Raw genomic sequence first — 26,040 nt, forward strand, 5'->3', positions numbered from 1 at the left:
GGGCGGGAACGTGCCCTTCCCCCACCGGCAAACTTTCGGCCGCCGCAACGGAAGCAGGAACTCGGGAAGCACAAACCCCAGGCTAAGCGGGGGCTGCGGAGCCCCGGATCCCCTCGCAGACCCGCCGCTGCTTCCCGGAACGTGCGGGGCTGCACTGAAGCTGGAGGGCAGCAGGACCTCGGCCTCCCGTGCCAGGTAAAGGCTCTTCTCCATCGTTCCCTCGCCCCCAGCCCCCGCGGACAGCATCACCTTCTTTCCCGGAGCGAAGTTCCCCCGCTCCCCCGGGAGCTCGGACCACCGGGCTGGAGCCGGGAGGGGCTGAGCGGTTGCTGGTGACCCCTGTATCCCCAAGGGGGGTCTCCGGGCAAGCCAGCTGCTGCGGCAGAAGAGTCTTTTCGTGAGCCCCGTATACTTCCTCAAAGAAAGGGCAAATTTCCCTTGTTCTCTTGTATGCTTTGTCTCCTGTTTTCATCCAACCTGCTAATTGTCTAATACTCTGTAAGGTGTGTGTGTGTGCAGCTATAAACACTTTGATAAATTGTTAGATTATGCTATGAGAAAAAATTATTTACAATATTTGACCGAGTGATTGCTGGTAAGATCCTGTGACTCTACTCAGCAGGTGTGAAAGCCCAGGTGCGTCTTCTTCCCACCTGGATCCCTTTCCCACTGGTTTCCAACAGAATTCAACTTCACTTTGCACCTTTTTTTGTTTAATTGTATGCTTGGTTTGATCTTTTTATTGTGGTAAAATACACAAAACAAGGGCTTCCCTGGTGGCTCAGACAGTAAAGAACCACAGGCAATGTGGGAGACCTGGGTTGGATCCCTGGGTCAGGAAGATCCCCTGGAGGGGGTCATGGCACCCCACTTCAGTATTCTTGCTGGAGAATCCCATGGACAGAGGAGCCTGACAGGCAGACTACAGTCCATGGGGCAGCAAAGAGTTGGACAAGACTGAGCTACTTTCACTCACTCCCTCACACATAACAAAATGTATCATTTTGATCACTTTTAAGGGTAGAGTTTAGTGGCTTTAAGTACATTCCCATTATGGGGTAACCATCACTACTGGGGTGACCCGAGGATGAAAGAGCAGAAAAAAACCAAGAAGGGTCTTGGAATGCAGGAACAGAAAAACCAGACCCTTACCGTCCTTCCCTCCCCCATGATAACTATTAATGGATTTCAGGTCCTCCTGAGCAGTATAACCTGGCTCCCCTCCTGCCCCATAGGGAGTAGGTATTTGCCTTACTCTCCCCTCTACCCAGTATACGTGACTCCTCCAATCAGCAAATGACCCGCAAGACCCCTATCCCACTCCTTGTACGCTGGGTAGAAAAGTGGACTAAGGACCCCTGTTCAACATGGTTTCTCCCTTGAGCTGGCCAGCTGTTCTAACAGCATCTCCCAATCTAATAAGCTCTATTTCCCTCTCATTCTGTCTCATGTCTGGAAATTCTTTTCCAACCCAAGCCCGGACCACAACAACTATCCATTTTCAGGGTATCTGGGGCACCCCAAACAGAAACTCTGCACCTGTTAAACAATAGCTCCCCCTCCTGCCTCCACCAACCTCTGGTAAGTTCAATTCTAGTTTTTTATCTCTTTGACTTTGCCTTTTCTAGATACTTGGTGCCCTAGTGTTAGTAGTCCCTCAATCATGTCCAGTTCTTTGCCACCCCATGGACTGTAGTCCACCAGGCTCTCTGTCCATGGGGTTCTCCAGGCAGGAATATGGGAGTGGGTTGCCATTCCCTTCTCCAGGGGATCTTCCCAACGCAGGGACTGAACCTGGGTCTCCTGCGTTGCAGGTGGATTCTTTACCATCTGAGCCACTAGGGAAGCCAGATATGTAGTATAAGTGCACACATTCAGCATTTGTCCTTTTGTATCCATTTTATTTCAGTTAGCATAATGTTTTCAGGAGGTAGCTTGTATTAGAATTTCATTCCTTTTTGTAGCTGAATAATATTCTACTGCATGTGTATGCCACATTTAAAAATCTGTTCCTCTGTGGACCTTCAAGGCCTAAATAATAAACGGATTGGAAGAATTAATTTACCAAGTAACGGTTGGATACTGTTAATGAGATAAGTTCTTCATTCCTGCTTGCAGGCACAGAAAAGGTGCTGGTACTAGAAGCCCAGCTTTCCTCCTGCATCCCGCATCACAGTTCGTTTCATTGCAGCAGCTTCAGGAGAGACTCTTAGAATCCATTCAAAGCCAAGTGTTGGTCTGGTTTTTATTTTTGTTTCTGTTGGGATTTTTTCCTTCCAGTGACTAGAAAAGATTTGCAAAGTGTGGTAGCATATAAAGTAACTTGTGCCAGGATTCTTACCCTGGGGGGATGGGGTAGGGGAGTCCATGGGCAGCATTCAGAAAATCTGTGAACGTGGGTGGAAAAGTTTATTTTGCTAACCTCTAAATGCAGTGTGGTATTTCCTTTAAGAGGCATGTAGGCAAAAGCCGCAGTGGGATTAGTGGTAGGGCAGCTCTGATTTGCCTGTGGCAGAAGTGGTACTTATTTCCATATCACATTCCTTACTAAATATGTCTCAAAATCATTACATTCGACACTACTTCAAAATTATGGCAGTGATAAAATGGAACAAAATTGGGTCATTTGTATCGGTGTGGATGGGCCTGGGTAGAGTCTGTCATACAGAATGAAGTAAGTCAGAAAGAGAAAAATATCATATATGAATTTGTACATATGTATGGAATCTAAAAAGATGGTACAGACGAGCCTTACTGCAAGGCAGGAATAGTGATGCAGGTGTAGAGAAGTGACATGTGGACACAGTAGGGGAAAGGGAATGTGAGACGAATTGGGAGAATAGATTGACATGTATACACTACGCTGTGTAAAATAGAGAGCTAGTGGGAGGCTGCTTCATAGCACAGGGAGCTCAGCTCAGTGCTCTGATTAGAGGGCTGGGGTGGGAAGGAGGCTCAATAGGGAGGGGTGTATGTGTACTTAGAGCTGATTCACTTCGTTGTACAGCAGAAACTAGAACAACATTGTAAAACAACTATACTCCATTAAAAATTAATTTTAAAATGGGTCATTCAAAAAATTATGGCAGTGCTTAGATGTGTCATTTATCACACAGTTATTTTTTTAACTGAAAGTGGAGCTAATGGGATTTAGCTTCTAGAATTCATGTAAGGATTAAATGACATAATGTACATGATGTGCTTACATAGAGAAACTGTTATTTTCATTTTGCTCTTTTGGGAAGTTGGACATAACAGCAAGGAAAGTATTGTGCTTTGTTACCATATTATATTTTTTTAAAACTATATTGATTTTTTTACTGACTAAAGTCTACCTATTTATATTAGGGTACACTCTTATATTTTACAGCTCTATAGGTTTTGACAAATGTAATGATATGTTTTCATCATTACAGAGTCATATAAAATAGTTTCACTGCCTTCAAAATCCTTTGTACTCCACCCTTTCCTCCAGACAGCGACTGATCTTTCACTGTCAATCTTGTTTTGCCTTTTCCAGAATGTCATAGTGTTGGAATCAGATACTAGCTTTTTTCACTTAAAGTGAAATTGTTAGTCGCTCAGTCCTGTCTGACTCTTTGTGACCCCACGGACTGTAGCCCACCAAACTCCTGTATCCATGGAATTTTCCAGGCAAGAATACTGGAGTGGGTTGCCATTTCCTTCTTTCACCAAATGATATACAATTAAGGTTCCTCTTTTTGTGACTTGATAACTCATTTCCTGCTGAATAATATTCAACTGTAGTGATATACCGCAATTTGCTTATCTCTTGACCTAGTAAGGGACATCTTGGCTATTTCCAGTTTTTTTGGCAAATATAAAAACTATTATAAATATTTGTATGTGGGTTTTTGTCAGGATTTAGTATTAACTTTTTTTTTTTTTTAGGCATTCTTGTAAACGTGTTGTGACATCTCATTATTTTTTTTTAAGTAATTTTATTTATTTATTTTGGTTGTGCTGGGTCTTTGTTGCCGTGCGAGGTTTTCTCTAGTTACTGCGAATGAGGGCTACTCTCTCAATGTGGTGTGCGGGCTTCCCACTGAGGGGGCTTCTCACCGAAGTGGCTTCTCTTGTTGTGGAGCTCAGACTCTAGAGCGCATGGGCTTCAGTAGTTGTGGCTCCTGGGCTCAGTCGTTGCGGCTTGTGGGTCTAGAACACAAGCTTAGTAGTTGTGGTGCATGGTCTTGTTTGCTCCATAACATGTGGAATCTTCCCAGAACAGAGACTGAACCCTTGTTTCCTGCACTGGCAGGTGGATTCTTTACCCCTGAGCCACTGGGAAAGCCTGCATCTCGTTCTTTTAATTTGCAATTCCCTAATGACAGTGAGATTGAGCACCTTTTTATTTGCTTCCTTGGGGAGGTGTCCAGATTTTTGCCCACTTTTAATTGGGTTTTTTTTCTTTTTGTTCAGTTTTAAGAGTTCTTTGTGTATTTTAGCTACCAGTTATTTATCAAATATGTGTTTTGAAAATACTTTCTCCTAGCCTGTGGCTTAACTTTTCACTGTCTCAACAGTGTCTTGCATAGAGCAGAAGTTTTTTATTTTAATGAAATCCAACCTCCCAATTTTTTCTTTCACAGATTGTGCTTTTGGTGTTGTATCTAGAAACTCATCATCCAGTCTAAGGTCACAGAGACTTTATTCTATGTTATATGGAGTTTTATAGCTTTGCATTGTACAGTTAGGTCTGTGATCCATTTTGAGTTAATTTTTGTGAAAGGTGTAAGGTCAGGGTCTAGATTTTTTTGTCCAATTGTCCAGCACCATTTTTGAGAAGACTGTCCTTGGTCTGTTGAATTGCCTTTGTTCCTTTGTCAGAGATCAGGTGACTGTGTTTGTTCAGGTCTATTTCTGGGCTCACTCTTCTGTCCCATTCATTTATTTGTCTGTTCTTTTCCCAGTAGCACCTTGTCTTGATTACTGGTGGTTTATGGTTAAGTGCTGAAGTCAGGTACTGTCACTCCTCCAGCTTTGTTCTTCTTCAGTGTTGTGCTGACTGTTCTGGGCCTTTCTGCATTTCCATGTAAACTTTAAGATTGGCTCATTGAGGGAGTTCCTTGGTGGTCCAGTAGTTAGGACTCTGAGCTCTCACAGCAAGGGCTAGCATTCCATCCCTGGTTGGGGAACTAAATCTCACAAGCCACACAGCACAGCCAAAAAATATAATAAATTTTTTAAAAAATTGGTTTGTTGAGATCTATAAAATAATGTACTGGGATTTTGATTGAAATTGCATTGACTGTGTAGACCAAGTTGGGAAGAACTGACATCCTAACAATATTGAGTAGTGCTGTTGATGAACATGGTATATCTCTTGATTTCTTAAGATCATTCTTGGTATCTTTCATCAGATTTGTAAAGGCACTTAAAAAAAAAACTCTTCAATGATTACATTTCAATAGGACTATCTTCCTTTGTAATCCTATATTTTTCATTTTATACATTTAAAAACATGTCTTTTATACATTTTAAAACATGTCAGAAGAGAACCTAAGCATCACCAGAGTATCAAAGGGTACATGACCAAAAGGTTACCAAAGGCTTCACGACCTAAAAAGAAAACTTAATTGTTAATTCTGATCTAGGCTATCATTAGTGAACAATTTGTATTCTGGAAATGAGGTTAGTTTCTGGTATAGCATTGCCAGTTTAACTTTTTTTTTCTTCCTGGAAGAACCAGCTCACCAATGGAGTTGGAATTAATATGTATTAGGACTTTTGTGTTTTTCAGTTCAGTTCAGTTCAGTCGCTCAGTCGTGTCTGACTCTTTGCGACCCCATGAATCACAGCACACCAGGCCTCCCTGTCCATCACCAACTCCCGGAGTTCACCCAAACTCATGTCCATCGAGTCGGTGATGCCATCCAGCCATCTCATTCTCTGTCGTCCCCTTCTCCTCCCTCCCCCAATCCTTCCCAGGATCAGAGTCTTTTCCAGTGAGTCAACTCGTCGCATGAGGTGGCCAAAGTATTGTAGTTTCAGCTTTCGCATCAGTCCTTCCAATGAACACCCAGGATCGATCTCCTTTAGAATGGACTGGTTGGATCTCCTTGCAGTCCAAGGGACTCTCAAGAGTCTTCTCCAGCACCACAGTTCAAAAGCATCAATTCTTTGGCAATGTTTTTAGGGATGTCGAAAATAACTCTTGCCCTTACACTTTCCTTCAACTAAGTTAGATGAAGCTAGATCATCCTGCTGATGGGCTAATTCCTAGAATTAGATTATTAGCATTAACCTGCCTCTGGTGTGATACTTAAAAAGAGCAATAAAAAAAGGCAGCCTCAATTTCCTCATCTGTAAAATGAGAAAAATAATAGCTTTTTTGCAGAGCTGGTGTAAGAATTAACTAGGATAATATATGTAAATGTTTACCCTGCCTTCCACTCAGTAGGTGATTTAAAATGTTAATTGTTATTACTGAGAGAGAAAATATGTCCAAACCAATGATCTGTGATCATTTACTGCTTCATCAGTGACTGCAGATTTTATGTCTTTTCCCCTCTTGTTAGGAGAGGCAGGAAGAGGAAGGATTCTAAAACTGAAAGGCAGACTACTATGGTATTTTACTCCTCTTTCTTAGACATTTGTCAGATTTTAATAATTAATATGATAGCATTGGGTTGGCCAGATAGCTCATTAGGGTTTTCCTGTACAATCCTATAGAAAAACCTCAGTGTACTTTTTGACCAACCCAATATATATGTGTGTGTGCTTATTAGCTTTTTGCCAAGTTTTTAATGAAAGTTTGTCTTAAGTCTATTAAAAGTGAAATGAATAAAAAAATACTTGTTTATTTCTGGCCTTCTATGAATTGTGAGTCGTTTACATTGATTTGAAGGAAATGAAATGCAGCTTCTCTAGGTTCATTCAAAGAAACAAAACTCATTGCTAATTTCCTATTTTTGTCCTAGAGAGAAGTTCCATCGTCTGTACCATCTTCTTGAAGCAGACTCAAGCAGGAGGGAGAGTTTATCCGACCTTTGAAGACTAAGCTGAAATTTAACATGTTCTTCCGGGGAGGATGGAGCTTGACTTACACTTTTGTAATGATTTGTTTCCTGACACTAAGACTGTCCACCAGTCAGAACTGCCTCACTGAGAGCCTTGAAGATGTGGTCATTGACATCCAGTCGTCTCTTTCCAAGGGAATCAGAGGCAATGAGCCCATACATACATTAACTCAACAGGACTGCATTAATTCTTGCTGCTCAACGAGAAACATATCAGGTAAGTAACAATGCCTCGATGACTGTTCATTCCGTGTGTTTTGTGATATAAGTACCTGGTCGATGAGGCTGAGTAGTTTGTACTAGGGATTCTCAGTGGGGTAGAAAAATGGGTGGTACAATCACTCGGGAATGTTCCACGGTGTGCTCTCCTCTTCCCTAAGCTGAGTCAAAGTTACCTATGAGTGTACATGTATCACTTAGGTATCTGGGTAGAAAAAGGTTGAAAACCACTGGTATTATGTCCTAACAGGCATCTAAGATAGCAAAACCAAAAATCCTATTTAAATGCTTGGCTATCGTTATCATGGAATATTGGAAATACAGTGTGACTTTAGTTTTATTTGTTTATTTATTGACTGTGCTTGGTCTTCACTGCTGCTCGGGCTTTTTTCTAGTTGTGGTGAATGGGGGCTATTTGCTAGTTTTTGTGTGTGGGCTTCTCATTGTGGTGGCTTCTCTTGTTGCTGAGTGTGGGCTCTAGGGCCCACAGGCTTCAGTAGCTAGGGCACGCGGGCTTAGTAGTTGTGGCTTCCAGGCTCCAGAGCGTAGAGCACAGGCTCAGTAGCTGTGGCACATGCTTCATGGTATGTGGGATCTTCCTGAGCCAGGGATCAAACCCATGTCTTCTGCATTGGCAGATCCTTTACCGCTAAGGCACTGGGGAAACCCCAGTGTAACTTTAGAAAGAACATTTAGGGACTTTCCCGATGATCCAATGGTTGAGAATCAGCCTGCCAGTGCAGGGGACATGGGTTCGATCCCTGGTCTGGGAAGATCCCACATGCCATGGAGCAATGAAACCCATGCTCTAGGGCCCACAGGCTGCAATTACTGAGCCTGTGCACTGCAACTACTGAAGCCCACACGCTCTAGAGCCCGTGCTCCAGAACAAGAGAAGCCACCACAATGAGAAAGCCGTGAGACCTTAACTAGAGAGTAGCTCCCGCTCGCTGCGACTAGAGAAAACCTGCGAGCAGCCGCGGAGACTCAGCACAGCCAGCAACGAAATAAAATTAAAGTCACACTGTATTCCAAATTAATAAAAATAATAAATGAAATAATTTTTTAAAAGAAAGAACGTTGAAACAGAAAGGGAATTAAGACAAAAAATAAACATTTTAAGTCATCTCATAGGAAAATCAGCATTTGCATTTTAAGTGGAAGCACAAAATTTCCATTTCCCCTCCCTTTCCTGGAGCTTGTGGCATAGGTGACTCAGGAAGCCACTGACCACTCATTGCAGCTTCTTAGACTCTAAGAGGCACGGCAAGGGGCTTGGAATGACCCTTTTGCAATACACAAAGGAAAACTGAGGCCCACAGGATTGAACCACGTCCTTGGACATTTCAGGTTCCAAACATATTACCTGAAAACAGAAGTATATATCTAAGTGAAAACAGTGATCATTTTTTAGTTCCTTATGATCCTGTCCTAATTCCCTAGATGAAAAAAAAAAAAAACACCTAAATTTATTGAGCATCTAATAGTTTGCTAGGTGCTGGAGATAAACCATTAATAAGATGGAAAAGGCCCATTGTCAAGGTCCCTAGGAGAGCTAGTGAACACTGGACTCGTGATCCTTACTTGATTTATCATCAGCCAACAAAATCATATGCTTTCTCTTACATCTTTATTTCCTTTTCATTCTATGATTGTGGTATGGTAATATAAATATATATGGGCATGAAATTGAAGGACACAAATTCTGCATATTTATTTCTAGTCTCTGTCCCTGATTCCTGGCACAGAGCTCCTAAAACCCTGGCAATTCTCTGAGCAAAGGAGCTTCTTCTATTATTCATAATGAGCCCCATTCCACCATACCTGAACTTATGCTCATGAGGTACCTTTTAATGGGTCCCAGATAGATGGGGTTCCTAGGTGGTTCTAGTGGTAAAGAACCCACCTACCAGAGATGTAATAGATGCAAGTTCGATCCCTGGGTTGGGAAGATGCCCTGGAGAAGGGAATAGCAACCCACTCCAGTATTCTTGCCTGAAGAATCTCGTGGACAGAGGAGCCTGGCAGGCTAGAGTCCATGGGGTCACAAAGAGTTGGACACGACTGAAGACTAAGCCCAAATAGCTTTGGGAGGGTTGCTAGTCACCAGAAAGACCAAGCTTTGCTTAGAAACTTGAAACTTTGAGTCTCCCCACCCACCTCCAGGTAAGGGAAGTGGGGTGGAGACTGAATTCAGTCACAATGGCCAATGACCTAATCATTTTGCCTACATAATAAAACTGCCATGAAAACCCCTAAATGGTGGGTTTGGGGAGCTTCCAAATTGGTGAACATATCCATGTGCCAGGAGGCACCCCAGTCCCACCAGGGACGGAGTCTCCTGCACTCGGGACCCTCCCAGACCTCACCCTGTGTACCTCTTCATCTGGCTGTTCATTTGTATCCTTTATAATTAAGTGTAACAGTAAGTACTGCATTTTCCTCAGTTCTGTGAGTAGTCCTAGCGAATTATTGAGTCTGAGATGGGAGGTGGTAGCCTAGTTGGGCGTATGTGTGAGTAACCTGGGCGTCTTGTGACTGTGATTTGTGACTGGCGTCTGAGTGGGAACAGTCTTTTGGGACTGAGCCATAGAAGCTGTGGGGTCTGACACTCCAGGCAATTAGTATCAGAATCGAGTTGAATTGTAAGACACCCCATTGGTGTTAGAGAACTAGAGAATTCAATAGAAATGACACCATATATTTGCTGTCATGATTGCCTGTTCAGTTGCTGAGTTGTACCTGACTGTTTTGCGACCCTGTGAACTGTAGCCCACCAGGCTCCTCTGTCCATGGGATTTCCTGGGCAAGAATACTGGAGTGGGTTGCCATTTCCTCCTCCAGGGTATCTTCCCCACCCAGGGGTCAAACCTGCATCTCTTGTGTCTCCTTCATTGGCAGGTGGGTTCTTCACTACTGTGCCACCTGGGAAGCGCCTATATTTGCTGTCAGGAGGAAACAAATCCTTCAGTGATCTCAAATTGACAAGCATGCTTTTGGACACTCTTTATGGAGAAGTAATTGATAGAGCTCTCATTTAAACTTCTAGTTTTTCTCTAAATGTTGACACCAACATTTACGTGAATTAGAAAGACGCTCTACAAATAGGACTGAATGCCACGTGGGCATTTTCTGGCCACACAGGACACCTGGCCTTTCTCTTCAGTTCCTTGAGGATTTACGGCTTTGTTCCACAAGCAAAAACGCTGTTGCTGCTTTACTGTGCATGCGTGCATACTCAGTTGCTCAGTCATATCCAACTCTTTGTGACCCCATGGACTGTAGCCCCCCAAACTCCTCAGTCCATGGGTTTCTCCAGGCAAGAATACTGGAGTAGGTTGCCATGCCCTAAGCAGAGGTAACCATGGGTCTCAGTTAATGGATCTCCAACTTTTCCTTCTTTTACCAGGCATTGGTTTTTAACTGTTTGGGGCTCAAAAAAACACTTTGATAATTTGCCCATAGCCACAGACTCTAGAAAAATGCCCACAGATACAAAGGACACAAAATTCTGTGTACAATGTGGACCCTATGGACCCTCCTCTTTACCTAAGTGACACCGTAAATGGTACTGCAGGATTATCACATTGCGGGGAGAAGAAAAGTCAGAGCCACTGACGTGCCTTTCTTGTTATCTGGGTAGTGGAGAGACGACAGGATAAAAACCCCTGTGGAAGCGAACTCAGTCTTATTTCCCATCGAGGGATCTCTGACCTCTGCCTGATTGGGAGACAAACAAAAATGATAACAAAGAGTGGAAATTTGAAGACCCAAAAGGAGAATGGTACTGATAAAAGTAAAGCTATACAGATTCATTCATTGGAAGGAGGCATGTTATATAAGGCTAAATTTACTGTTTCTACCCCCCTCTAGAAAACCAGAACTGATGGCTTCATAGGCATCTAAGATGCCTTCAGGATGCAAGAGACATGTAAAATCATTAGGGTTAAATCCATTCCTAAAGTCCAACTCAGTACTGAATTGTAGAGTCAGTATTTCTATGTATATTTTGATAAATATTTTAGCAAATGGAAGGCTTCTTTCTAAAGAATGAAATGTACTTTTAAAAATGGGTTTTGCCAGCATCTTTTACTATTGTGATGATCTCAGTTGGTAAATATCACATTACACTTGAAAATGTGTCTTATTTTCAAATATCTTTTGATATTGATTTCTAACATCATTCCACAGTGACAAAAGAACAGATTCTGTATGATTTTAATAACTTTAGACCATGAAGTTTTTGCACCTTGTTTTATGTCCCTGGATATGTTCCAGTGTCTCCTGGTTTATAGTCTATGGAAACTTGAATAGGACTTTGTATCCTGCTATTGTGTGAAAACTGTATAAATCTTTATTAGGTTGAATTGGGTTTTTTTCAAGTCTACTGTATCCTTCTACTGTTCTATTTCTTCTATTAATTTTTGAGAGCCTGATATTGAAACTCCAACTAAAAATCTTTATCTACTTAAAAACATAATTGTAATATGTAGTAGAACTATATGTAACTGTGTTCTGTATTTTCCAAGTCTCCTGTTAATGTGTTATTGTACTTTCATAATTTTAAAAAAATGTATTTTGCCAGGACTTCCCCGGTGGCCAAGTGATTGACTCTGAGCTTCAAATGTAGGAGGCAGGGATTCAATCTCTGGCTGGGAAACTAAGATCTCACATGCCGTGCAGCTGAAAAAAATTTTTAATTAAAAAAAATTTAATATGCTTTGCCAAAGTTACCTTCATTCAGAGTTTTAAACCCAAGGTCTTTAAAAATTGCTTTCCGTGACTAAACCAAGGAAAAGGAAATGACTCAGCAGCCAGCAGGCAGCAAACAAAAAGGTTTTTGTGTTGGCTACCAGAATAAATGAAGTTTTCCTGCTCTCCATACATTTTGGAAAATCCTATTTCAAAATAGTTACTTATGAAACCTTTCATTACAGGAGACAAAGCATGTAACTTGATGATCTTCGACACTCAAAAAAAAATTAAACTACCCAACTGCTACCTGTTCTTCTGTCCCAGCAAGGAAGCCTGTCCCCTGAAACCAGCAAAGGGACTTATGAGTTACAGGATAATTCGAGGTAATAAGAACCTTGTTCTTTGTCTTTTGTGATTGGAATTATTTAAGGATATGATTCACTTAGAAAGGTTTTCTACCAAAGAGTCGAAGAAAAACTACCAAAGGGGATCACAAATACAGAGGCACATCAGAAAAATCTCATGATTTAAGTTTCAGTTGATTCAACCAAACATCTTTTCTTTTCCCCAGTGAAATACTTATGAATGATAGTATTTTGTTTTGTTTTTGTTTCGTTTTTTTTTTTCTTCGAAAGATAAAAGATACACAGACCTTTCTTAAAACATTTTGAAACACCTCTGTAAACTATGTCAGCAACACTGGAATAAGTGTGCAGGTCTCCAGGGTGACTGTTTTGAAAGAGTTAAGACCTGTGTAAATACAGTATATAAAATTCCATTTGTTATTAGGTACAACTATTTTATTATCACACTCTCTGAAGTCAAACTTACTGGATTTTGTTATCCAGACCTGAAAAGAAGTGCATTTAAGAAGTTGTTGAGAATCTGCCATGTGCCAAATTTTGTGCAAGGCATTGGAGATATAGTCTTTATACTTGGAAATTATGTATTTGCTCAGAATACAGAAAATAACCAAGTAAAAATAATATAGTCATTTGGATCTGTCTTGGTGAGACTTTGGCTTGTTAATTTCTCAGGATGCAATGCTTTCAAGTTTCCTTTAAGTTTTAGAAAGTTTTTATCCTTATACCCTTAGGTAGAAGCAATATTGTCCTTTTTTCATTTATTCAATAAGCAACAAATTTTACTTAGCATCTCTTATGTGCCAAGCATTTTTAATATCCTAAGGATACAAAGATATGATATTAAACATGAAAAACAAGGTTCTCACTTCTGGCACTAATATTTTAGGAAAGAGAGACAATAACCTTAATAAATAAATAATATAAAAAATAGAGTCACCATGGACATTGAGAACAGACTTGTGGTTGCTACGGAGTATGGGTTTGGGGGAGGGATGGAGTAGGAGTTTGGGGCTAGCACATGTAACCTATTGTATATAGAATGGATACACAGCATGAGGTCCTCTATATAATGCACTACTTTAACCATTTTAAGAGCAGAGTCCTGCTGAATAGCACAGAGAACTATATTCAGTATCCTCTGAAAAATCATAATAGTAAAGAATATAAAAAAGAATGTATTATAAAAGAATATAAAACTGTATAAAAGATTATACATTTATATAAAAATGTATAAAGAATATAAAATGTATATAGAAATGAATATAAAAATGTATCCTAAAAGAATATAAAAAAGATTAAAAATTCAAAATTTAATCACTTTGCTGTACAGCAGAAATTAACACAATATAGTAAATCAACTATACTTCAGTAAGAAATTTTAAATTAAAAAATAGTACTTAGTAAAATAGACAGCTAGTGGAAAGCTACTGTATAGCACAAAGAGCTCAGCCCGATGCTCTGTGATGACCTAGAAGGGTAGGATTGGGGTGGGGTGGGATGGGAGGGAGGCTCAATTAGGAGGGTATATAGCTCAACATTCAGAAAACTAAGATCATGGCTTCTGGTCGCATCACTTCATGGGAAATAGATGGAGAAACAGTGGAAACAGTGTCAGACTTTAGTTCAGTTCAGTCGCTCAGTCGTGTCCGACTCTCCGCGACACCATGAATCACAGCACGCCAGGCCTCCCTATCCATCACCAACTCCCGGAGTTCACTGAAACTCATGTCCACAGTCGGTGATGCCATCCAGCCATCTCATTCTCAGTCGTCCCTTTCTCCTCCCGCCCCCAATCTTTCCCAGCATCAGAGTCTTTTCCAGTGAGTCAACTCGTCGCATGAGGTGGCCAAAGTATTGCAGTTTCAGCTTTAGCATCAGTCCTTCCAATGAACATCCAGGATTGATCTCCCTTAGAATGGACTGGTTGGATCTCCTGGCGGTACAAGGGACTCTCAAGAGTCTTCTCCAACACCACAGTTCAAATGCATCAATTCTTTGGCGATCAGCTTTCTTCACAGTCCAACTCTCACATCCATACATGACCACGGGAAAAACCATAGCCTTGACTAGACGGACCTTTGTTGGCAAAGTAATGTCTCTGCTTTTTAATATGCTATCTAGGTTGGTCATAACTTTCCTTCCAAGGAGTAAGCGTCTTTTAATTTCATGGCTGCAGTCAGCATCTGCAGTGATTTTGGAGCCCAAAAAAATAAAGTCTGACACTGTTTCCACTGTTTTTCCATCTATTTCCCATGAAGTGATGGGACCAGATGCCATGATCTTTGTTTTCTGAATGTTGAGCTTCAAGCCAACCTTTTCACTCTCCTCTTTCACTTTCATCAAGAGGCTTTTGAGTTCCTCTTCACTTTCTGCCATAAGGGTGGTGTCATCTGCATATCTGAGGTTATTGATATTTCTCCCAGCAATCTTGATTCCAGCTTGTGCTTCTTCCAGCCCAGCGTTCCTCATGATGTACTCTGCATATAAGTTAAATAAGCAAGGTGACAATATACAGCCTTGACGACTTTATTTTTGGGGGCTCCAAAATTGCTGCGGATGCCGATTGCAGCCATGAAATTAAAAGACGCTTACTCCTTGGAAGGAAAGTTATGACCAACCTAGGCAGCATATTAAAAAGCAGAGACATTACTTTGCCGACCAAGGTCCGTCTAGTCAAGGCTATGGTTTTTCCAGTGGTCATGTGTGGATGTGAGAGTTGGACTGTGAAGCAAGCTGAGTGCCAAAGAATTGATGCTTTTGAACTGTGGTGCTGGAGAAGACTCTTGAGAGTCCCTTGGACTGCAAGGAGATCCAACCAGTCCATTCTAAAGGAGATCAGTCCTGAGTGTTCATTGGAAGGACTGATGCTAAAGCTGAAACTCCAATACTTTGGCCACCTCATGCGATGAGTTGACTCACTGGAAAAGACCCTGATGCTGGGAGGGATTGGGGGCAGGAGGAAAAGGGGACAACTGAGAATGAGATGGCTGGATGGCATCACCGACTCGATGGACATGAGTTTGAGTGAACTCCGGGAGTTGGTGATGGACAGGGAGGCCTGGCGTGCTGTGATTCATAGGGTCGCAAAGAGTCGGACACGACTGAGCGACTGAACTGAACTGAACTGATATCAGTATATACTTACAGCTGTTGTATAGCAGAAGCTCACACAGCATTGTAAAGCAATTATCCTCCATTTAAAAAAATAACACTCAGTGATCATAAAAAAATGAAACATGGCCTCTATATAAGAATATATTTTCAATGCAGAGAAACTGAAAACATAAAATTCCCATTTAAAAAAAAAAAATAGAGTCACAAGAGCAGGTAATTAAGCTAAGACAACATAATAGATTATCACTGAGTGGACCATCTCGATTAGGTGATCAGGGGACACATCTGTGAAGTTGTAACCCCTAAGCTGAGATCTGAACAGTGAGGAGCCAGATGTGAGAAAATAGTGCGAAGACCTTCCAGGCCGAGGAAACAACCTGATCCAATATCTTAAGGCAGAATGGTTTGGGAGTGTTTGTTCAAACACCCCAGTCTCAGTGGCTGACTCATGGTGAAGCGTGTAAAGAGTGATATGCAATAAGGAAGGAAAGTGGGGCGAGCCCCTCAAACTTTGCAGAGGGTAGGGAGTTTTTATTTAGAGGCGTAGTAAGAAGCCATTGGGAGTTTTTCAGGAGGTATGTAACATGCTGGGTTTCCGTTTTGCTTTGATTAATTTTTATTGGAGTGTAGTTCCTTTGGCTTCCCTGGTGGCTCAGTGGTCAAGAATCGCCTGCCAATGCAAGAGACACAGGTTTAGTCCCTGAGTTGAGAAGATCCCTTGGAGAAGGAAAGGGCTATCCTCTCCAGTATTATTGCCTGTAGAATTCCATGGGCAGAGGAGTCTGGTGGGCTACAGTCCATGAGGTTGCAAAGAGTTGGTCGTGGCTTAGCGACTAAACAAAAACATGGTTGCTTTACAACGTTGCGTTAGTTTCTGCTGTACAGCAAAGTGAATAAGCTATAGGCATACATGTATCCCTTCTTTTTTGGATTTCCTTCCCATCTAGATCACCACACAGCTTTGAGTAGAGTTCCCTGTGCTGTACAGTAGGTTCTCATTAGTTATCTATTTAAAACACAGTGTCAATAGTGTGTATATATTAATCCCAGTCTCCCAGTTCATCCCCACTCCGTAACGTGCTGTTTTAAAGGTGATTTCTCAAAACTCACCCTGACTGCTCTATTCGGAATGGACAAGCATGAATCAGCAAGAGGGCAAATGGGAAGGCTGGCTTGGAGGCGGGATGAAGATCATAGTGGAAGGCCATGGCCTTGGGGACCAGGGAGGCGGTGGAGGAGATGGAGGGAAGTAAACTACGGGCCATTTCAGAGGTAGTGTTGGCAGGGCTTACTGGTCGGTGTGGATGTGGGGAATGAGGAAACGAGAAGAATGAAGCTGAATCCTAGTTCTTTTTTTCTTTTAATTTATTTAGTTTTGGCTGTGCTGGGTCTTCGTTGCTGCGTGTGGGCTTTCTCTCACTGTGGAAAGTGGGGGCTACTCTGTAGTTGCGAAGCGTGGGTTTCGAATCACAGTGGCTTCTCTTGTTGTGGAGCACAGGCCCTAGGGCATATGGTTTCAGTAGTTGCGGCTCCTGAGCTCTAGAGTGCAGGCTCAGTAGTTGTGGTGCATGGGCTTAGTTGCTCCTTGGCATGTGGGGTCTTCCTGGACCAGGGATGGAACCCATGTCCCCTGCATTGGCAGGCGAATTCTTTACCACTGGAGCACCAGGGAAGCCCCGAGTTGTAGTTCTTGACTTGAGCACCTAGCTGGACAGTAGCGCTGTCTGCTGAACTAGGGAAGATTTGAAGAGAAGCGGTTTGGGGGTTGGAGGGAAAGGGCAATGAAGATTTTCTGGGGCCTAGTGCTGCCCAGGGCGCCCGGACACTGACCCTGCTTTGTCTGCTCGATGAGGCTGTGTCTGAGTTTTGTTCATGAACTAGGAAAGCTTGATGTCTCCAACATTCCTTTAAACAGGAGCATAAAGCACAGATTGCTTGTGTAAATTCTTCCTACATAGTGATAGAAGCTCAAGTCCTAAAAGATTGGCAGATAAGGTACAGAGTTTCAGTTTTGCTCTGGAGGTGGATAAGGGTGATGGTTATACAACCATGTGAATATACTCAATGCCATGGAACTGTTCTCCTAAAAAGGGTTTAAGTAGTGTGTTGTATGAACTGTATTTTACGACAGTGGTGAAAAATGGTAACAGAACAAATTAGGTTTCTCAGAACATCCCAGATCTTACCTTGCACGGAAAGAGTCTTATCGCCTCCTGCTCTTTCTGGGCTTCACACTGGCCAGGGCGGCTGCCCCTAACTGTTTGGCTTCTTCACGTCTATATGTAATCCTGAGTGAAAACCCCGGGACCAGCAGTAATGTGTGGATGTAGCTGGTCCTCTTTTTTCATCACCTGGAACACTGCAGAGCCTGTTGAACACACGGGGAGGGTATCTAGCAGAATCTGAACACCTTGGTCTGAGTTTCCAAAGGTGGCAGGGCTCAGACACTAATTGGAATGTTTATTTTTCTCTTTCACGAGCTCCCATCAGTTAGAAGCTGGGCCATCACATCCATCTCTCTGGTCCCTTCTTGCTGCCTCTTCCTCATTGTGTCCTTTCTTCCACTCACTGTGTGTCTTTTCTCTCATCTATTTCATGATTAAAGCAGAATATTAAATAAATGATGGAATATTATAGAAATTATAATGTAATCCAGTAATTCTATACTTCCATAATATCTGTCAGTTTAGTTCAGTTCAGTTTAGTCGCTCAGTTGTGTCCGACTCTTTGCAGCCCCATGGACTGCAGCACACCAGGCCTCCCTGTTCATCACCAGCTCCCGGAGCTTGCTCAAACTCATGTCCATCGAGTCAGTGATGCCATCCAACCATCTCATCCTCTGTCGTTCCCTTCTCCTCCCACCTTCAATCTTTCCCAGCATCAGGGTCTTTTCAAATGAGTCAGTTCTCCGCATCAGGTGGCCAAAGTATTGGAGTTTCAGCATCAGTCCTTCCAATGAATATTCAGGATTGATTTATTTTAGGATGGACTGGTTGGATCTGCTTGCAGCCTAAGAGACTCTCAAGAGTCTTCTCCAACACCACAGTTCAAAAGCATCAATTCTTTGGTGCTTAGCTTTCTTTATAGTCCAACTCTCACATCCATACTGGAAAAACCATAGGTTTGACTAGACGGACTTTTGTTGGCAAAGTAATGTCTCTGCTTTGTAATATGCTGTCTAGGTTGATCATAGCTTTTCTTCCAAGGAGTAAGCATCTTTTAATTTCATGGCCACAGTCACCATCTGCAGTGATTTTGGAGCCCCCAAAACATAAGTCTCTCACTGTTTCCACTGTTTCCCCATCTATTTGCCAGGAAGTGATGGGACCAGATGCCGTGATCTTAGTTTTCTGAATGTTGAGCTTCAAGCCAACCTTTTCACTCTCCTCTTTCACTTTCATCAAGACGCTCTTTAGCTCTTCTTCGCTTTCTGCAATAAGGGTGGTGTCATTTGCATATCTGAGGTTTTTGATGTTTCTCCCAGCAATCTTGATTCCAGCTTGTGCTTCATCCAGTCCAGCATTTCTCATGATGTACTCTGCATATAAGTTAAATAAGCAGGGTGACAATATACAGCCTTGACGTACCCCTTTCCAGATTTGGAACCAGTCTGTTGTTCCATGTCCATGTTCCATGTCTGTTGCTTCTTGACTTCCATACAGATTTCTCAGGAGGCAGGTAAGGTGGTCTGGTATTCCCATCTCTTGAATAATTTTCCAGTTTGTGGTGATCCACACAATCAAAGGCTTTAGCATAGTCAATAAAGCAGAAGTAGCTATCTTTCTGGAACTCTCTTGCTTTTTTGATAATCCAACGGATGTTAGAAATTTGATCTCTGGTTCCTCTACCTTTTCTAATCCAGCTTGAACATCTGGAAGTTCACAGTTCACGTACTGTTGAAGCCTGGCCTGGAGAATTTTCAGCATTACTTTGCTAGTGTGTGAGATGAGTGCAATTGTGCAGTAGTTTGAACATTCTTTGGCATTGCCTTTCTTTGGGATTGGAATGAAAACTGACCTTTTCCAGTCCAGTGGCCACTGCTGAGTTTTCCAAATTTGATGGCATATTGAGTGCAACACTTTCACAGCATCATCTTTTAGGATCTGAAATAGCTCAGCTGGAATTCCATCACCTCCACTAGCTTTGTTTGTAGTGATGCTTCCTAAGGCCCACTTGACTTCGAGTTCCAGGATGTCTGGCTCTAGGTGAGTGATCACACCATCATAATTATCTGGGATGTGAAGATTTTTTGTACAGTTCTTCTGTGTATTCTTGCCACCTCTTCTTAATATCTTCTGCTTCTGTTAGGTCCATACCATTTCTGTCCTTTACTGAGCCCTTCTTTGCATGAAATGTTCCCTTGGTATTTCTAATTTTCTTGAAGAGATCTCTAGTCTTTCCCATTCTATTGTTTTCCTCTATTTCTTTGCATTGATCATTGATCCATAAAATCTATATCAAAGAAAAAGTGATTGGTGTGAAACTTTTTATTGTGTAATTAGTTTTAAAAGTGAAAGCAGCTCTTTGAGAGTGACTGTTAAAGGAAATTAGTTTAAAAGTTTCTACAACTTAGATGTCCAAGTGCTAGGGAATGGTAAGGTGTAAAACATGATGTATCCATTTGAGGGAATACGATACAGATATTAAAAAGTAAGTTTGAGATGTAGAAGTCAAAGGTCACCTGAATTTCAGGTGAAAAACACCCAACTGTTTTTAAGTTACATGAAAAATTTTTAGTTTTAAGGTATACATAAATATTAACAGGTGCTGGGACATTATGATGGAAATGATAGTCGAATTTATTTTATAACTTTCATAATACTTTTGTCATGTTGTTGCTTTGATAATACATACATTAGAGACAGCAGAGGTAAAGATTTTCTCCACTGGAAGTGGGAGGAAAAGCTTGGCTCTTGCAGAAACCATTTTTTTAAGGGCCATTGTGAAGGTGGTGTTGGTGGTTTAGTCGCTAAGTCATGTCCGACTCTTGTGACACCATGGACTGTAGCCTGCCAGGCTCCTCTGTCCATGGGATTTTTCAAGCAATACTGGAGTGGGTTCAGTGTGAAGGTGAAAGTGAAAGTGAAGTCGCTCAGTCGTGTACGACTCTTTGCGACCCTGTGGACTGTGTCCATGGGATTTTCCAGGCAAGAGTACGGGAGTGGGTTGCCATTTCCTTCTCCAGGGTATCTGCGTGACCCAGGGATCGAACCCCGCCTCCCGCATCGGAGGCAAACACTTAACCTTCTGAGCCACCAGTGTGAAGGTAATAAAGTGAAATTAGAATCCAACAGTTCCTGTGGCAGCCACCAGGGGGCATCACCAGCCCAGAGCCGGTTGATACCTAGGGGCAAAGGACGCCAGACTTGGTGTCCTGTCTGTATTCACAGATGTTTGCAAACTGTGTTTGTAATACTATTTCTGAATCTGCCCATATTGCTGGATTGAGATTACCCCATAAAAATGAATTGTCTGCCTCCCGGTTAGAGTGAAATCCAGTACATATTTTTGGCGGTTTGTTTAGAGATGAACTCAGTTTCCTGTGATTGACTGATATTTACAGACCAAAAGTTCCAAAGATGACAGTGCACTCTGTTCATTCTATAAAACCATTGCAGCTGGACATAATTTAATGTCAGTTTGTTTGTTTTTGAGGCTTGGTGGTCTGTCATGCAACCAAGGACTAGAATAGACTAGAATAGGGGAATTCAGAAATAGAATAAATTGAGAGTCTGTTGGCTCAGCTGGTCTCCAAGTTAATAGTCAGTACTCAAATTGTTTTATCTAGTGACGTCGCTGCATATGAGACTCAAAAGAGGGGCTGAGTACACAGGGCTGTTTCCCAGCGTCTTCTGTAGCTCGTGTCTGTGTGACTGAGAGAAAACACCACACCCCAATGGCAAGCATCAGAGGGTGAGGTAAATGGAACAGGTGTGGAGGATCCCAGCGTGGTTCTAGGATCTTAGCCAATAGGTGAATCTTATCAAGAAATGGGACTAGCCCTCGCTTTGTTTTATTTATAACCTTGCATTCTTGAGAAAGAAAACAGCTGTTTTGGTCATTCTTGTCAATGGGCTTAACTTCTGAGTTCACATACATCACAGAGCATTTACTTAGTCTTTTTTTTTTTAATTTTAAAATGAAATATGATGAGTCCCGCTTGTTTTAAAAATATCTGACACAGCCTAAAAATACAGATGCTGTTTGTCTCACGGTGACACTATGCCTGCCAATGTCATATCACCTGCAGCAGAAACTCTTTCCTTCAGCTTTGTTGGAAGAATTTCAGGCATCAGCGTTCTATTTGAGAGTGTCCTAGAGCAGGTGCCAACAAACTTTTTTCTGTCAGGGGCCAAATAATAGGTGTTTTAGGCTTTTCAGGCAAGTCCTTTAGGATTAGTGGGCCATATGCCATCTGTCAGACATCCTGACCTCTGTCCTTGCAGTAGAGATAGCCATAGACAATAAGTAAACAAATGAGCATGCTTGTGTGCCAATAAAACTTAATTTATGGAAACTGAAATGTAAATTTCATATAATTTTCATGTGTTACAAAATATCCTTTTTGATTTTTTTTTCAATCATTTTGGAATGTAGAAGCCATTCTTAGCTTGCAAGCCTTATAAAGAGAGGTGGCAGGGACTTCTCTGGTGGTCCAGTGGCTAAGACTCTGAAATCCCAGAGCAGGGGGCCTGGGTTTGATCCCTGTCAGGGAACTAGATCCAACATGCTGCAACTAAGAGTTCGAGTGCTGCAAATAAAGACCCCATATTGCTGCAACTAAGACCCAGCACCCGCAAATCAATAAAAAAAATATTAGAGAGAGAGAGAGATGGCAGGCTAGATTTGGCTCTCAGGCCATAACTTGCTGACCCCTGTCCTAGATGGCTTAATAAGTGAGAGTTCTAAAGAACCTCAAGTGGTGTGAAGTTTAGAGAGTAGTCAAAGATGTCACAAATGTGGATGTGCCTCTGAATCTATTTGTTAGGAGAGAGGACAGTGAGGGCTGGTTTAGAATTGGTATTGAGGGGAGCTGAAATAGAAGAGGGAAAAGAGAACAGAGGAGAATGAACCAGTGAATGCTAGAAAATTCCTTTGCTTCCTTCCTTGTGTTTCTTCAGTTCTTACTGAAGTGTGATGATTAGCCCAGTAGCAGAGTGAGCGCATGCTAAGTTGCCTCTGTTGTGTGCACATCTTTGCAACCCTGTGGACTGTAGCCGGCCAGGCTTCTCTATCCATGGAATTCTCTAGGCAAGAATACTGGAGTGGGTTGCCATGCCTTCCTCCAGGGGATCTTCCCACCCCAGGAACCCAAGTCTCTTATGTCTCCTCCGATGGCAGGCGAGTTCTTTATCACTAGTGCCACCTAGAAGGTCCTAAATAGCAGAATAATACGGTGCAATTCAGCTGGCCTTTCCTTGCCTCAGATTGCTTTAACTGGCCTTTTCAGTTTGAGTTGTCATAAACAGCATGTGTGACAAAGAGCAAACTCCTAACCTTTCTCAAGCAGGAGGAGCATCTGAGGTTGGTTCCTCCTCCGCAGGAGTTGGGACTGTGATTGTCTGCTTTTTGTGTCAGCCACGTGGCCAGCATGACTTCAAATACTGGTCCTTGGTCTTCAGAACCTGAGATACTGGCTGTAGAATTTTAATCTTCAAGAGTCAAAAGGAGGGGACTTCCCTAGTGGTCCAGTGATCAAGACTCCACACTTACGGGCATGGGTTCCATCCCTGGTTGGAGAACTAAGATTCATGCAAGAATACTGGAGTGGGTTGCTATTTCCTTCTCCAGGGGATCTTCCTGACCCAGAGATTGAACCCCTGTCTCCTGCATTGCAGGCAGATTCTTTACCGCTGTGCCACCTGGGAAGCCCTTGCTGCACCCACTGAACTCCTTTTAGTATCTTTGCTGGCACCTCCCACCTCCTCCTTCCTCTAGAAGGAAGGTGCTATCACTCTAGAAATAAACCTCTGTATCATCACTCTAGAAATAAACCAGAGCTTCTGCAGGAGAGTCCAGGTCCTTGTACCATGAAATATTGGGCTTCCCTGACGGCTCAGTGGTGAAAATTCACCTGCAATGCAGGAGCCTCAGGTTTGATCCCTGGTCCTGAAAGATCTCCTGGAGGAGGGCATGGCAACCGACTCCAGTATTCTTGCCTGGAGAATCCCATGGACAGAGGAGCCTGACAGGCTACAGTCCATAGGGTCACAAAGAGTCAGATGCGACTGAAGTGACTTAGCTCCCATGCACGTACCGTGAAATATCAGGTAGCAACAGTCTGAGATCTTATTGAATAAGCTGATAATGTTTGTGTCTTCTGTCCTCCCTTCATATGGAAATGTCAAAGTCTTCCCCTATTATTTTCTTTTCATTTTCAGATTTCCCATCTTTGGCCAGAACTGATTTGCCAAGCCCAGGAGTAGCCCAGGAAATCTCCATCTTCCCTGGCGGGTCTTCCCATGCCATCACTCCCACTCCCCAGCCTCCAACCCATGACTCAGAGCCCACCGTCTTATGGAGAGATTCATTTTCTCAGACGTCTGGATCCTCGGATCACTTGGAGAAACTACTCAAGATTGATCCGGAGAGTCCACCGTCATCTGTTTATAAAGAAGAAGGCCACTCTCAGACATCACAGTCTTCCTCAGGACCAGCAATAGCTAATCTGCTCCCTGAAAATGGGACAGCGTTCCCCTCGACGACGGCAGTGTCTTCTCTGCACACCATCCTGGCCATTCCGAAGTCTCTCTCCACATCCCTCCCTGCCACCAACACGGCAGTGATGCCATCTCTAGCTTGGCAGCCTCGGAGAGCCACCTCCGCCCCACCCGTAGCTGCAATCACTAGGACGACCACAACTGCAGTTTCGACGCCCATCTCTAGGGCATCCATGGACTCGCGAGGCCCACCAGCCACGGTGCCCTTTCGAGACATTGCCAATTTGACTTGGAGCGCGGAGGATGCCGGGGCCTCTGTTACTTTTCCTTCATCAAATGTGGATTCTCCTGCTACAAATATGACAGCTTCCCAGGAGAATGGGAAGGCCAGTCCAGGCGACCCCTCCCTGAGCAATGCTCTAGGAAGCCAGCAAGGCCTTGCCTTTGAGCAGTGGCTCCTGATTGGGACTGTGCTCTTCGGGGTCCTCTTTCTTGCCATAGGCCTGGCCCTCTTGGGCAGAATGCTGCTAGAATCCCTCCGCAGAAAACGTTACTCAAGGCTTGATTATCTGATCAATGGCATCTACGTTGACATCTAAGGAGAACACTAGGTGTCTCTTAATTCGTGTGGTTACTACTAGCTTCACTGCAGCGAGTTTCTGCTGACTTTCTGATCTTCGCAGGATTTTTCAAGTGTTTTGAAGATAGGCAGATGCCTCTTACTGCATTCTTTTTCCTTATTCTTTAAAGAGAAAGGGGGCAAAGAAACAAATGGGGTGGCTTGAGTGATCTGTCTCTAAACCATTAGATGAAAACAAAGCTCTACCTAAAGCAATAAAGAATAATTGCCACGTAAATTGGAAAGCGACTGGCTTTTTTACAGAGAAAAAGGGTTAGGATTCCTAGGCTCCGTTTCACTGATGTTTCTGGTTCCAGATAAAGTTGACTGTTTATGATATTAATTCTAATGGATTTACTTTCCTTTTTATAAGAATTCCAGTAAAACTTATTCCAGATGTAGTTCCTTCCAATTAAATATTTGAATAAATCTTTTGGTACTCAGTAATGTTCCTGTAAGTGACACATCCAGTTGGATAACTTTAAATTTATTCCCACCAGCAAAATGATTAAATGATGAAAATATGTGTTCTAAGTTAAAATGACAACCCCCCCTCCTTTTCCCATCAGTGAGCAAAAGGGAGTCCTTAGGGAGAATTCTAGCAGAATATTAGCCTGTATAGAGACAGTGATAAGTGAGTTCTGATACATGGCCAAATCTACTTTGGGTCTGTTCTAGCTAACTATTTTTTTTTTCAAAGAAATAAAATACACAGGCATTTTCTAAACTTAAGTAAGTTTAAAATGTAACAGTATGATTTATAATTCCTTATCTAAACTTGACCAATAGTCAATTTTGGCTTTATTTGGAATAACAATGGAAAGAACAGATAACACTTAAAATGACAGGCATACTCCATTTTATTGTTCTTCACTTTATCACGCTTTGCAGATACTGCATTTTTTACAAATTGAAGATTTATGACAACCCCTGCTACAAGCAAGTCTGTTGGCACCATTTTTCAACAGCATTCGTTCAGTTCCTGTCTCTGTATCACATTTTAGTTAATTCTCACAATATTTCAAGCTTTTTCATAATTATTGTATTGGTTCTCGGGATCTGTAATTAATGATCTTTGATATTACTGTTGTGAATTGCTGAAGGCTCAGGTGATGGTTAGCATTCTTTTTAGCAATATTTTAATATTAAGTAAGGTGTATACTTTTTTTTAGACAGTGCTATTGCACATACTACTCAGGATGGTGTAAACATAACTCTGTAGGCTTTGGGAAACAAAAAAATTTGTGTGACTCACTTTCTTGCCATAGCCGCTTTACTGCAGTGATCTGGAACCGAACCCACAGCATCTCTGAGGTCTGCCTGCATTA

General features: G+C 42.3%; 1 protein-coding gene across 1 annotated transcript; it reads left to right on the forward strand.

The window, feature by feature from the left end:
• MANSC1 (MANSC domain containing 1) lies at positions 1 to 25,159 on the forward strand. The gene is made up of 4 exons (XM_055396015.2): positions 1 to 195; positions 6,942 to 7,257; positions 12,197 to 12,337; positions 23,815 to 25,159. Exons 2-4 carry the CDS (start codon positions 7,035 to 7,037, stop codon positions 24,690 to 24,692), a joined length of 1,242 nt encoding a protein of 413 aa, XP_055251990.2. The 5' UTR covers positions 1 to 195; positions 6,942 to 7,034; the 3' UTR covers positions 24,693 to 25,159.
• Positions 25,160 to 26,040: the final 881 nt, after the last annotated feature.

Source organism: Moschus berezovskii, chromosome 6, assembly GCF_049115385.1.
Source record: "Moschus berezovskii isolate FMDL1 chromosome 6, NW_MosBer_1.0, whole genome shotgun sequence".
NCBI lineage: Eukaryota > Metazoa > Chordata > Mammalia > Artiodactyla > Moschidae > Moschus > Moschus berezovskii.

Excerpts from the sequence above, each read along its gene's own strand:
- MANSC1 (XM_055396015.2), top strand. The coding sequence starts at position 7,035 with ATGTTCTTCCGGGGAGGATGGAGCTTGACTTACACTTTTGTAATGATT. Across the intron at positions 7,258-12,196 it reads CTCAACGAGAAACATATCAG|GAGACAAAGCATGTAACTTG; the intron begins GTAAGTAACAAT and ends CTTTCATTACAG. Across the intron at positions 12,338-23,814 it reads GAGTTACAGGATAATTCGAG|ATTTCCCATCTTTGGCCAGA; the intron begins GTAATAAGAACC and ends TTTCATTTTCAG.